Source organism: Tachysurus vachellii, chromosome 19, assembly GCF_030014155.1.
Source record: "Tachysurus vachellii isolate PV-2020 chromosome 19, HZAU_Pvac_v1, whole genome shotgun sequence".
NCBI classification, from domain to species: Eukaryota; Metazoa; Chordata; class Actinopteri; order Siluriformes; family Bagridae; genus Tachysurus; species Tachysurus vachellii.
In genome coordinates, this window is record NC_083478.1 from 17,216,291 (window position 1) to 17,230,934 (window position 14,644).

Consider the following 14,644-nt stretch of genomic DNA (forward strand, 5'->3'; position numbering starts at 1 on the left):
TAAAACCATGTAATAGCCAATGCACTATATCCACAATGACGCAGGCAGCGTCCTGGGTTTGATGCTGCTTTAAATATCATGGGATGTTTGACAGACAAGGTCATCTGTGGAAAAACCTGAACCAAATAAAGGATGTATTACCAGTGAAACGTGTCTGAATAAACATTTAAACAGTGGGGAAATGAACCATATCCTCATTCATATGATTTCAACTGAATGAAAATATTAACAATAAAAAAAAGGCAAGTACAATTTGTTGGGTGAAGGTTGCAACACTGCAACAATATATTTGAATGCAAATTTAGCTCGTTCTCTGTACATTTGATAAGATTAGCATGAAAAAGAACAATTTAAACAGCCGTGTTCCGTGAAGCCCGCAATACGTATTTACATTTCTGATTTTAAGCAGTAAATATATCCGATGTCATTCATTAATGATAATGAAGTTCTCCTGTAGGATTTGATGACCATGAAAATCTTTAATAAAAATAATTCTGTAGATTCCTCTGAGACTCTGGGGCTGGATGTGAAAAAACTGGATTTTCTTTTATTCAAAACCAATAAGAAAGTGAAAAGGGCTCTTATCTGATTATAACCACAACACAATTACATTTACTTCTGATATGAATCCAGTGTTGAAAATCTTTAAGCTTATTTCACTGAAATGCAAATGCTGTTGCCTGGATTGCTTTAGTTCTTGTTCTTATCTAAAAACTCTACATTCAAGACACTCAGTTAACATGTGGAACTACTGAAGAATAAGGTTTACTGATAATAAACAAACAAACAAAAAAAGCAAATTCTAGCAGATAACCAAATATTTACATTCACGCACATCGGAATGAATGAGCAGTCAAAATAACTTGGTGTAAATATATGTAAAAAAAAAAATCTCAGTAAGCATCAATCTCAAATCATCATGCCTGTAGTGTTGACTGTGCTTGTATTCACTACATGAACACACACACACAAAAAGAACAACACTATTTTTAAATAGACAAAAGTAAAAAAAAAAAATCAAACACCACAAACCATTGACCTTTTTTCTACAGGCTTTCTAATAGCAGTCAATTCTCAAACACAATCTTTAGTCTTATAAATGTTATAAAAGATTTACGACTATTAAATTACAGTCAGGGCGATCACTTGCTGATAGCAAGTCGTATTTCAATTGGAATTTGACTTCACAGAGCTCAGCTGCTGATCAGAATAGTTTCTAAAGAGTACGTTACTGCTACCAGTCATGTTTAATGATGAAACATCCTTCTGCATTAAATTAAGCTGAAGTGGCACAATCGCACTTGGTGATGTAGATGCAGCGAGCACAAGCTAGACAGAACATGCTACCGGTGGTGTATATATTTCTAGTGGTGTAGGACACGTGAAGGAAGATGAAAACATTGCTGAAGATTAGAAGTGCGAGATATCAGGACATTCTGGTTAAGGAATTTGTCTAATACTAGTTTCCTTGTTTCTATTACAGCATGTTGACTCTTACAAGTGAATATTATAGACAAGGCAGTGCTAAGGACAGAACATAAAAAGTGCATTAAAAAGGATTCGGTGTTATGTTATATATACACACCAGGCACTTCTAAGAGATGCTAAACCAAATCAGTGTTTATATTTTTGTTTGCTTGGTCTATGCTGTAGAGTAAGAAATATTTGAATTAAGACAAGATGATAAATTTAAAGAGGTTCCCAATCATTTTCATTCACAATAGAAAGACTGGAAGCTTTTAGACCAATCGACATGTCTCTGGTTTTGCTTTTGTCAAATGATGATAAGAGTAAGAACTCATTAATATCATCTCCACCAAAGATCAGAATAAATCAGATGGTTACAGCCAATAAATCCTCAGCTACCTCGCCCACTCTCTCACCTATAGTCCAGGTCTGGGTTGTTCAAATGATCGGGAGCCCCTGTCCTGAAGGAGAAAGTCTTAATCTAAAACTTAATCTACGAAGTGCACATTCATGAAAAATTAAAAAAAAACAAAAAACAGAAGCTCTGATCTCTCTCCAAGATGAGCTCCAGAGGAAAGCATACAGACCAGCAGGAAGCAGAGGAACGACGATTTTCACAGGGACTCATTTCTAAAAAAAATACAAATAATTAAATAAAAAAATATAAATAAAATAAATAAATAAATAAAATACAAGCAAGTATACAGACAGTATGACTAGTATATTTCTGGGCAATGATTGATCATGCATGAGCTTGAATAAGCAGACATCAAACACTAACATTTCTCACAGCAAGATTAATCAGGTTAGTTACATGGCATGCTACATTCACACTAGCAAGCAGCAGTGAATTTGTTATGACTCAGTAAAGCTGAATCTAAAAGACGAGACATCTCATTACTGTATAAGGATATTATAGAAAAATACGATGAGTGATCGTGACAAGCGAGTAGTCACTTTCTAGTGTGAGTGTAAGGTCATGCGGTGATATAAACCACGTGGGAAGTCGATTAGCCGACGCAGAGCTAAGTTTAGAAATTTTAGAAAGAATGAGATTCAATCAAAAAGAATGATCAAGTTCCTCTCAAATCTAATGATTTAAGTGATTGAATTGAATCGAATATGAGACAATCGGATTTTCTTACCAGGACACTGATGTGGTTACGAGCTCTCTTCATTACTAGTGGGCACCTTTCCGAAACCATTTCTGGAAACCAAAGTTGAGTATTGGACTCTTAAACGGCATCCTATTTCTCTTGTATTTAAGAGCAATTTTCTTCAGCAAATTGTATGAAAAATATATATATATACACACATGACAAAATGGGAAACACTAACTATCACTATCGACGATCACACTAAACACATTGCAAAATTAATGGGAACGCTAACCCTGGAGCTTCAGTTAAAGTTCAAACATCTGAATGAAGGAGAATTTGATCTCTGAGACTTTAACCATAGCATGGTTGTTGGTGCCAGATGGGCTGGTTTGAGCATTTCACCACACACACACGAAGGATATAGTAACTCATACAAACACTTTACAACGGAGACGAACAGAAAAGCATCTAAAAACACGTCGCAATCTGAGGCAATCATGGGCACAGACCCGCCAAAAATTTGAAAGATTAAGATGATAAACAAACAATTCACCTGGTCTTTTTCCAGTCACTGACGTGCAAGTGACTACATGACAGTTCATGTTCTGTGATGAAGAGGTTTCAGTGGAGATTTTCACAGGTCTTTGTAATTTTAGTGAAGCACCATATAAAAAAAAGACTCAGTAAACCACCAAATTCAAAAGGTTTGTGCAAATGATACCTTGAACTAATCCGACGGGGTTTATGGTACAAAGTTCTTCCTCATTTACTCATGAACATGAGTTCATACCTGCAATTAGTTCTTATTTTTAAAAATTGAAGAAAAAATTGTTGTTGTATAATCCCACTGCTTACAACCTCTAATTACTTTTTTTTTTGCAAATCCTGTAAGAAATCGTACAACTACACCAATAATCGGCACCAACGTCCATGCTACGATCAAAATCAATTCTTCCTGATTGTGATGTTTGATGTGAATGTTATCTGAAGCTGCTGGTCTTTATCTACACGGTGTGCCGCTGTCACCTGATTGGACAACTACATAAATAAGCAGGTTCTTAAAAATGGTGTATGTGTGTATAAAGTGACAAACAATTGACTCCACTGCTGAAAACCCTTACAGCTCTTACTTTTGTGCATGTTACAAAGTAAAACGAATCAGCAGATTAATATCTTTAATGTGAAGGACAGGACCAGTTGCAGTTACTGAATCTTTCTGGAGCACATTAGAATGCAGGGGACACGACATGCAAATGAACATGAAAGACATTCTTGTTAAAATAAGCTGCATTCTGTGAGCATGCGACAAACTGCATTAGTTTTTGTTTTTTTAAAGAACAAGCTCAAACCTTTATTTGTCAATAATGAGTGTATTCACTGTAATGAAACGAGAGTTGCACTGACCTTTTCTTCAAATAAAACAAGATAAATGCTGAAAGGTAAAACAGGACATCGTTTAAAATGGAAAACAAACAGAGATATACTACAAATCATGCATATTCAATCATATTGTTTTGGAATTAAAAACAAGCAGCTCTGAGAGTAATGCTGGATGTAATTTAAATCACAGCTTTATACTAACATGCTCATTTTAAGATATATACAGATATAAATATATACAGCTATTTTCCAAAAAAAAAAAAAAAACAATTTTTTTTTTAATAGACAATGTACACTTACCCAATAAGCCGATCCCTCCCACGACCCCGAACCCGATCCCAACCTTAGCACCAACAGTAAGCTTTCCTGTGAATAAAAGAATATTACAGCTTATTAGTTCAAAAAACAAGTGTCATAAACATCTACAATCATGATACAAAAGTATGTTAGCAATCTGGCTGAACGTATGGACACCCTGTGAGTTTTGGTAAAGACCATACTTTTAACATGGCAAAATTGGAGAATTGCTGTTCTATTCGGACTGTGTGTCTCCTGCTACGTTTAAAAAACTATAATAAACAACACATCGGTATTTAACAAATACAAGAACAATGAGGATCTTTATTAGTGCTGGTCCATTTGGAAAATACATCCTACCTTGATCATGCGGGGGAGCATCAGTGACTGGGATTGGACCTGGGCCTATTTTATCTTCTATTTAAATAAAAAAAGAAATGAAAAGTGAGCATTCAAACAAACCATTTGTGCCTATATACATCAGAAGGTATTGGAACAACAATGTCAAGACTTTAGTTTATAATTTCAGCTTTCATTTGGGAGTTCTCATGATCATGGCATGAATGTTGGTGCCAGAAAGTGAAGTAACTCCACAGTGAGCAGAAAAGCATCTCAGCATGGACAAAGCATCAAACCTTGGGGGATGCAATAGCAGAAGACCACATCGGTCACTTCTGCCGCTTATGCCGAGTTACTTTTGCTCACAATGGTTGTTATTATAGACTTCCTGTCAGCTCAGAACACTGGACATTTTCATCCAATCTCTCTCATCAACAAGACTCATTATCCTTGATTTTTAGTTTTTCACACCATTTGGTATAAAGTCTAAAAGCTGTTGGTATGAAAATTTGTCTATTTGAAGTTGACATCCACCATGACGATGAGCTGTTAATAATACGGCTGGGTGAAAATATCAAACCTTTGATTATGACTCAAAACTACAATTCATAAAACGTGGTTCAATACCAATGCACAATGGAGGAGATGGGTTCCATCCGTTTTCTTCACATGTAAGGGAGCGCGATCCTTCCATTTTGTAGCCTTTGTTACACTGATACTCGACAAACTCTTTATATTTGTAGGGTGGTGACTTGCCTCCAGTTCTAACTGCATTTTCAATTGTAGGTGCATCACAACTGATTTCTGTAAAGTTAAAAAAAAATGCAGACAGAAACATAAATGAGAAAAAAGATGATTTAAAACAAAACAAAAACAAAAAATACCATTTTGGTACTTTTAATACCAAAAAAATTAAAATAATTAAAAAAATAATAAAACAAATCAAATCAATTATGATATCAGTACTTTATAAGCATTACTTACAACATCCAAATTATAACCTAAATATCATTTGGAGCTTAATTTTTGTGTTTACATGTAATTCTGCATAACTTACTTAAACACCGAGGAGGAGGAGGAAAGGATCCTTTGTCAGAACAGGATATTGTTGATTCTCCAATAAGATTGTAATCTTTTTCACAAGAGTATGTGACTGCCTGATTATAATTATAAACCTCATCTATGGGATCAAAATTTCCATTCTGTATACTAGGAGGTGGTTTACATTTCACCGCTGAAAAGCAAAAAACAACAAACTGTTTAAAAAAACAAACAAACAAATTGTCTACTACCACTGAACACAAAGTTATCATAAAATTCATTACCTTCACACACAGGGTCTCTTCCATCCCAACCTTCAGCTTGACAATTTCTAGTACTCTCTCCAACAAGCATATACCTACAAACAGTATTGTATTTTAAATCTTATGTACACAACCATGTTTTTTGCATTTGCATGAATATATTTAAACAAAGAGTAAGTTTAAAATAAATAAATAAATAAATAAATAAGGGCACAGCTTTACTAACCCTTCGTCACACTGTGCAGTGATTGTTGCACCAAAATCTATTCCATTTGGAGTTAAATACTTTCCATGTTGAATATCACCCGGACTTCCACAGGACTTTACTAAAAATATATATAAAATATCTTGACATTCATGCTTTGCACCATGAACAGTACAAAAATAAACAATTAAAGCCCCACCATCACTACAAACACATTAGGGGAAAAAGCTAGAATGAGAAAATGTCTATGAGGAAAATCACATTTGCACTGAAGTTGTAGTTCAGTCCACTGGTTTCCTTTGCAGGTGATTGAATTGGAACTTCCAGGCTGCGCCGGTACATAACCAGTGGAACATTTGTATGTTAGTGTCGATCCATCAGGGAAATTGTCTTGCCTTGAAGTTTCAGTGAGAATCCTATTTTCCCCAATAATGGGTCTGACACATTGTGCTGAGATAAGAGATAAATAAATGTAATATTAGTACAATATTAGTAGAGTTGAAACAAATCAGTATTAATATGCATACAATAGTAACTCCATATTGTAATGGTGTACGAGTTTATTTAGCAATCGTAAAGACTACCAAAAAATATATATTAAATCATGTTCTCTTTTGTAAAGCCATCAAAATGATGTGTTTATTCCAGAAATTGTATTATCATCATTACATACATGTCTATGAATGTGGTTCATCATAGCACTATTATACTATGGGTCTATGGGTATCATGGGGTGTGTCTATGAAAAGACTGCCCATGTAATCAGTGTAGAGGTTTTATGATACCATCGTCCTGTACTTGATACGGCTCTCTGGTTCACATCACATTTGCTGGTTGTGAATTGAGAGGGCGACTAAGACGATCACTCAGTAATCACCACTGTTTGCCACAAACGCACACTTTTTGCTCTTCACAGCTTATTTATTTATTTATTTTTACAAATAAGTGAGATAGTCCATAAACATTTCTGTTAATACTGTATTCATTTCTAAATAGTTATCCATTTCAGAATATCCTTCTTCTTTCTGTGAACTGTTTTGTCATCAGCGTGATTCAGATTAGTCCAAGACATCATATTGTTGCTTCGGTCATCTGTGTGTATTAAGCTAGTTTCCATAATAAAACACTTCTGTTTATCATCTGTATTATTATTTATTACCCAATTTGTTCCAGATTATTTGTACTAGTGTTTTTTTTTTTTTTGATCAACTAATCAATCGATGCACCTTTAAAGTGAAAATCGGGTGAAACACAGTCGCATAGTATCATATAATAAGGTAGAGATAACAGATGATTAAAGTTAATCTGTATTTATTAATTAAAACGGATTGTACCTCGGATTTCTCCAGCCTTCATGAGACATATGAGAAGGACGATCAGGGTGTAGCTCGGTGTCTCCCACATGGTTTTCAGTGTTCTTTTCACTGCAGCAATACGGTCAGTAATATTGTTTAGTTAAGTGGGGGGGAAAACTAACTAGATAGCTCGCTAACCAGGGTGTGTTTGTTTCCTTACAACAACAACAACAACAACAACAACTAAAAACGCGATAGGAAGGTAGTTAGCTTTCCATTGGGTTTAATATTTTTGCTCAGAAAAAAAAACAAATATATATATATATATATATATATATATATATATATATATATATATATATATATTATATATAATTAGTCAAACGTTGGACTATATTTTGACTAAACATTCGGAGTAATTCATGTTAGCTTTAGGCCAATGTCAGGTGGTAACGGAAAACATGACAAAAAAAAATCGTCATAAAACTAACTACAATAAAACGTTAAAGTTATTTTCCAGAATGCTCTAGAACATTTCTTTTTATCTAGTTTACGTTAACAGAAAACAGTCGAAAGCCGAACAGTGTCCCTTATATTGTATTAGCCACCAAAGCTAACTTAGTTTGAAGGAACTAAAATGGCAGACAAGCTAGAAACAGGTATTAACGTTGAGCTGGTCAGTTCAGTTCAGTTTAACCCAGAGGAACTAATTTACCGTCAACAAACAAGAATAAAGCTCACCTTTTCAGTTTAAATCCCAAAAAAGCTCTGTCGAACCTGTTAAAAACCGAGTACAGCCTTTTAAACACCACCAGATCCTGAATAAATGACCGGAATTGTGGTTACACCCCTGTGAGAACATGAGCTATTCTTCACCATTTAGCGTAATCATTCTACATGTAAACTCGCAGTAGATTACGTCATAAGATTACGTTTTTTGCTCGTGTTGCATGGATATTATCTCTAGTTTCTGCTTGGGGTTTTAGACGTGAATATTCCACTCGTCAGATGACTAGCAACTTGTCTTATGGAGTGCCGAAAGGGCCAAAACACGTAGAAACTCGGACAGTGTGGATACTGTATATATCCTGCTATTGTTGACAGTTCAGAAAGACACATAACAACCGGATAATGGTGGAAAATGGTGGTGCTTTGACTTTGATCCACCTTCTCCTGAAGGATATCTGCCTTTTTCAATAAAATATCTTCTCAGTTCAACCCACTCTTACAATTTTCTTATATTTTTTGACACACTTTACTGGTTTTACTTCCAAAAATACAAATAAATTAGTCATATAATTATTATTTTTTTTAATCCTAACAAGATTAAAACCCATTCTGAAGTTCTGACGTGTCCTTTCTTTGCTCTCACTCACATGAAAGAAAACACTTCAGATCCTGTGACTTTTTTTGTGTTGGTTTTCTAGTTTTCTGTGTATGAGTGAAGTCTGTAACATGAAGCCAAAATGTCTATCTGTGTATCTATACACTAGATGTCGCTTTGGTGTCCTAAAAATGCGTCAAAACCGCCGCCATCTTTGTACGGTGCTCCTTTACCTCAAATGCATGGACGATGCCGGACTTCTGTGCTGCATATGGTTGTTCAAACGAAAGAAATATAAAAACCAGACAGCAAGGGATTACATTTCACAGGTGAGAATGTGTTTTATGATATTGAATGTTACAAAATTATATTTCTGGTTCCGTTGGTTTGTTTTAGTCCTTGGTTAACGACCGCAGCTAATCCCTGCTAGTTACAATTTAGTTTTTGACAGTTAGGGAAACCGACAATGTTTGTAGATTCCGAAGCTCTTAATAAGGACATTAAAAATTGACCCGTGCTTTTTTTTGCTTAAAGGTGAAGACCCAACTTTATGTATGTTCTGTAAGATTCCCCTATTTGTCAAACATATTTTATTAGATTGTCCTGGACTTAACACAAGCAGAATGCTCTTTTATCAAGTTACTTCACTTAAGGACATATTTAATGACATTATGCCTGAAAAGGGTTTGGATTTTTTTTTTATCGTATGTTAATTAAAATAAATAATTGTATAATATGACTTGCTGTTTATATTTGTTTTGTTTTTATTGCATTTATATGATATTTGTGTTTTTGTAATTGAATTTTGCCATGAAAATAGCTTTTGATTGCTGACATGGCATTAAATAAAATAATCTGAATCTGAATCTGTTTGTAGATTCCCAGGTGATAAACAGAGATGAGTTGCAGTTGCAGTATTAAAACTTTTTTTTTAAATGGTTAATTCAGCTGACAGTCCTGGAAAGATGTCACCAGTTAGGTTGGCAGTTCAGCCTCAAAGTCAAACTTTGTGGGGTTTTTTTTTTGGTTTGTGTGACTTTAGTACATACTTATTTAATGTGGCAAAAGTATTGCGGGAAAAGAATAAATAAAAGATTCAACGGTCTTTGGCACCTCAACTATCTAACTTTCACATTATGTTCCTCTCAAATTTGTGATTTGCTTCCACCTGCAAATTGCTTTGTGTGTCATATTTAATAAACCAATACAATTTAAATGTTTACATGAGCATGTACAGTCACACCATTGTAGCAGTGTTACATGCAGTAGGCTATAAGGTAAGTAGTGATTGTTCATTTGAAGTTTACTCAAGTGGAAGAATGTAACTAATAAACTTACACCTACTAGCACTATGTATTATATTGTGAAAAAGTAGATTATCTTAATATCAAAACCTTAAATTTTCTTTGGACTTAATGATAAATACATGTCTGACCTTTGGAACGAACCAAAAAAACTAGAAATCACATTCATGACGATTTATGCCATACATCTTTGCCTACATTGACGCTAATGCATTAAGAGGAGGGGGTCCCCCGTACCAAGATGGCGGCTCAGTTGACGCATTCGCTCCAATGTACTGCCCTATACAAGGCGACATCTAGTGTATATATCTATGATTCCCATGTTTGTGACTGAGACAGATGTACTCAGACTCACTGAGCACTTTATAGGAATGTTATATACAAATACTGGGCAGGTCTTTGTAACATCTTCCTACCCTCTGTTTTCGTAACATGGATTCTGGAAACACTCCTTTGAGATTCTGGTCAACTTTCTGTCCTGTGCACATATATCCATCACCGTCTAGTTTGGAGCAGCAACAAAACAGAACAGGAACAGACTGCAACATCACATACTTTCAGTCATATAGATATGTTTCAGTGAGAATCCTATTTTCCCCAATAATGGGTCTGACACATTGTGCTGAGAACATGAGAGATAAATAAATGTAATATTAGTACAATATTAGCAGAGTTGAAACAAATCAGTTTTAATACGCATACATTAGTAACTCCATATTGCAATGGTGTACGGGTTTATTTAGCAATCGTAAAGACTACTAAAAAAAATATATCATGTTCTCTTTTGTAAAGCCATCAAAATGAAGTGTTTATTCCAGAAACTGCATTATCATCATAGATTTAAAAGGTTAATCAGTTGAAATCAGTCATGTACAATACACTGTTGTTTATTTTAACTCCTTAAACCCAATTCACAGTTCATTTAATGATTTTTTTTGTAATGAGCTCCCATGGTTTTTCAGCTGGCCATTACGAACACTGTTAGCTGCACACGAGTCAGTCAGCATTACATACACTTCTATGAATGTGGTTCATCATATCACTACCTACAGTACACTACATCCATCTATTTACTTGATTGCTTTGACAATAATATACAGATAATATTTACAGACATGTCCAAGAGGAACTTCAGATTCAGAATAGCCTTTATTTTCAAGTACTGTGGGTTTGACTTGTACAAGGAATTTGTACAACCAGGGGCGGTTCTAGGATTTCATCTTTCGGGGTTTTAGCCCTCAGTTTTATATTATATATTATATGACTACATACAGTAGTAAACCAAAAGTTATGGTATTGTTTAAAATGTCAAAAGTGGACACCAAAATTTTATGCATGATGTAATGATGCCAGTCTTGAATCAAATCAGTTCATGTATGTGTGCATTCTCTACGAACAGTGTGTCCAATGAATGCAGTCATTAATAAAAAAAATATTCACAAGACAAAGATAATCAATAAATATTATTTTTATTTAGTATTGAATGGATTGTTTGCATTAATATTTTGTTTGTGCAATGAGGATCGTTATTAGTGCTGGTCCATCCAACTTACCTTTATCATCTAGGGGAGCATCAGTGATTGGGATTGGACCTGGGCCTATTTTATCTTCTATTTAAATAAGAAAGAAATGAAAAGTGAGCATTCAAACAAACCATTTGTGCCTATATACATCAGAAGGTATTGGAACAACAATGTCAATACTATAGTTTAATATTTTCTCATGATCATGGCATGAATGTTGGTGCCAGAAAGTGAAGTAACTCCACAGTGAGCAGAAAAGCATCTCAGCATGGACAAAGCATCAAACCTTGAAGGATGCAACAGCAGAAGACCACATCGGTCACTTCTGCCGCTCATGCCGAGTTCCTTTTTGCTCACCATGGTTGTTATTATAGACTTCCTGTCAGCTCAGAACACTGGACATTTTCATCCAATCTCTCTCATCAGCAAGACTCATTATCCTTGTTTTTTAGTTTTTCACACTATTTGGTATAAAATCTAAAAGCTGGTGTGAAAATTTGTCTATTTGAAGTTGACATCCACCATGACTATGAGCTGTTAATAATACGGCTGGGTGAAAATATCAAACCTTTGATTATGACTCAAAACTACAATTCATAAAACATGGTTCAATACCAATGCACAATGGAGGAGATGGGTTCCATCCGTTTTCTTCACATGTAAGGGAGCGCGATCCTTCCATTTTGTAGCCTGTGTTACACTGATACTCGACAAACTCTTTATATTTGTAGGGTGGTGACTTGCCTCCAGTTCTAACTGCATTTTCAATTGTAGGTGCATCACAACTGATTTCTGTAAAGTTAAAAAAAATGCAGACAGAAACATAAATGAGAAAAAAGATGATTTAAAACAAAACAAAAACAACAACAAAAAAAAACAAGCTGTTAATTATTTGGCTGGGTGAAAATAATCAAAATATGAATAACTACAATTCATAACATGCTTTCAATACCAAAAAAAAAAAAAACTAAAAATATAATAAAACAAATCAAATCAGTTGATATCAGTACTTTATAAGCATTACTTACAACATCCAAATTATAACCTAAATATCATTTGGAGCTAATTTTTGTGTTTACATGTAATTCTGCATAACTTACTTAAACACCGAGGAGGAGGAGGAAAGGATCCGTTGTCAGAACAGGATATTGTTGATTCTCCAATAAGATTGTAATCTTTTTCACAAGAGTATGTGACTGCCTGATCATATTGATAAACCTCATCCATGGGATCAAAATTTCCATTCTGTATACTGGGAGGTGGTTCACATTTCACCACTGAAAAGCAAAAAACAACAAACTGTTTAAAAAACAAACAAACAAATTGTCTACTACCACTGAACACAAAGTTATCATAAAGTTCAATGCTTTGCACCATGAACAGTACAAAAATAAACAATTAAAGCCCCACCATCACTACAAACACATTAGGTGAAAAAGCTAGAATGAGAAAATGTCTATGAGGAAAATCACATTGTCACTGAAGTTGTAGTTCAGTCCACTGGTTTCCTTTGCAGGTGATTGAATTGGAACTTCCAGGCTGCTCCGGTACATAACCAGTGGAACATTTATATGTTAGTGTCGATCCATCAGGGAAATTGTCTTGCCTTGAAGTTTCAGTGAGAATCCTATTTTCCCCAATAATGGGTCTGACACATTGTGCTGAGAACATAAGAGATAAATAAATGTAATATTAGTACAATATTAGCAGAGTTGAAACAAATCAGTTTTAATATGCATACATTAGTAACTCCATATTGCAATGGTGTACGAGTTTATTTAGCAATCGTAAAGACTACTAAAAAAATATATATCATGTTCTCTTTTGTAAAGCCATCAAAATGAAGTGTTTATTCCAGAAACTGCATTATCATCATAGATTTAAAAGGTTAATCAGTTGAAATCAGTCACGTACAATACACTGTTGTTTTTTTTAACTCCTTAAACCCAATTCACAGTTCATTTAATGATTTTTTTTATAATGAGCTCCCATGGTTTTTCAGCTGGCCATTACGAACACTGTTAGCTGCACATGAGTCAGTCAGCATTACATACACTTCTATGAATGTGGTTCATCATAGCACTATTATACAGTACAATACATCCATCTATTTACTTGATTGCTTTGACAATAATATACAGATAATATTTACAGACATGTCCAAGAGGAACTTCAGATTCAGAATAACCTTTATTTTCAAGTACTGTGGGTTTGACTTGTACAAGGAATTTGTACAACCAGGGGCGGTTCTAGGATTTCATCTTTCGGGGTTTTAGCCCTCAGTTTTATATTATATATTATATGACTACATACAGTAGTAAGCCAAAAGTTATGGTATTGTTTAAAATGTCAAAAGTGGACACCAAAATTTTATGCATGATGTAATGATGCCAGTCTTGAATCAAATCAGTTCATGTATGTGTGCATTCTCTACGAACAGTGTGTCCAATGAATGCAGTCATTAATAAAAAAAATATTCACAAGACAAAGATAATCAATAAATATTATTTTTATTTAGTATTGAATGGATTGTTTGCATTAATATTTTGTTTGTTCTATCAACTAAGAATAGTGAAATTTCACTGCTTTTGGTTGCCGTCTTTGCGTCTTTCCGCCGATTAACGTTATAGATAAACGCCTCAAGCTCTGACTGCGCGTGCACGCTGCGCGTGCCTGTGCTTTTCCGTTCAAATAAAGCAGACAGCTGATGACGCACTTTTGAAAGACTCACACGCGTAAAAGCAAAGTAAAAAAAAAAATCGCTCTTGGATCAAACTAATAAATAATTTTCTTTCCCATCGACGGGAAAAAATTGGTGCTTTTTGCTTTGCCACGTGGTCCATCATTGAATCTGTCCTGTGCACATACATCCATCACTAGGGATGAGCGAGTACAGCATTATCTGTATCTGTATCCGTATCTGTTAACCATATGAATTATCGTCTTGAAATGGGCGGGGCTTTAACCGGTAATAATTAATTGGTAATATTTATAACACTAGCTTACTACCTTTATGTTTTTATGAAATACAGCAAAAACGTGGCAGACACTCAGTGTCTGGTTACTGGTTAGAGACAGCTGAAGGTTTAAAAAAGAAAAAAAATCT

At 34.6% G+C, this 14,644-nt stretch overlaps 2 protein-coding genes across 4 annotated transcripts; both read right to left on the reverse strand.

The window, feature by feature from the left end:
- Window positions 1-252: 252 nt before the first annotated feature.
- LOC132862806 (membrane cofactor protein-like) lies at window positions 253-8,426 on the reverse strand. Of its 3 annotated transcripts, XM_060895081.1 has the most exons (12): window positions 8,129-8,424; window positions 7,427-7,516; window positions 6,354-6,542; window positions 6,114-6,213; window positions 5,909-5,982; window positions 5,641-5,817; window positions 5,211-5,387; window positions 4,605-4,661; window positions 4,248-4,313; window positions 3,972-3,999; window positions 2,613-2,674; window positions 253-2,097 (listed from the first exon to the last, which is right to left on the reverse strand). In XM_060895081.1, the coding sequence occupies exons 2-11, from the start codon at window positions 7,494-7,496 to the stop codon at window positions 2,629-2,631; spliced, it is 984 nt and encodes a 327-aa protein (XP_060751064.1). In that variant the 5' UTR covers window positions 7,497-7,516; window positions 8,129-8,424; the 3' UTR covers window positions 253-2,097; window positions 2,613-2,628. The 3 variants fall into 3 exon arrangements, with proteins under 3 accessions (XP_060751064.1, XP_060751066.1, XP_060751065.1); XM_060895083.1 differs by lacking the exon at window positions 5,211-5,387 and having other exon boundaries at window positions 8,129-8,426; XM_060895082.1 differs by lacking the exon at window positions 2,613-2,674.
- A 2,146-nt stretch (window positions 8,427-10,572) lies between these two features.
- Window positions 10,573-14,437, reverse strand: LOC132862532 (C4b-binding protein alpha chain-like). The gene is made up of 6 exons (XM_060894590.1): window positions 14,407-14,437; window positions 13,017-13,199; window positions 12,639-12,815; window positions 12,154-12,330; window positions 11,569-11,625; window positions 10,573-10,637 (listed from the first exon to the last, which is right to left on the reverse strand). The coding sequence occupies exons 1-6, from the start codon at window positions 14,435-14,437 to the stop codon at window positions 10,573-10,575; spliced, it is 690 nt and encodes a 229-aa protein (XP_060750573.1).
- Between the last annotated feature and the right edge of the window lie 207 nt (window positions 14,438-14,644).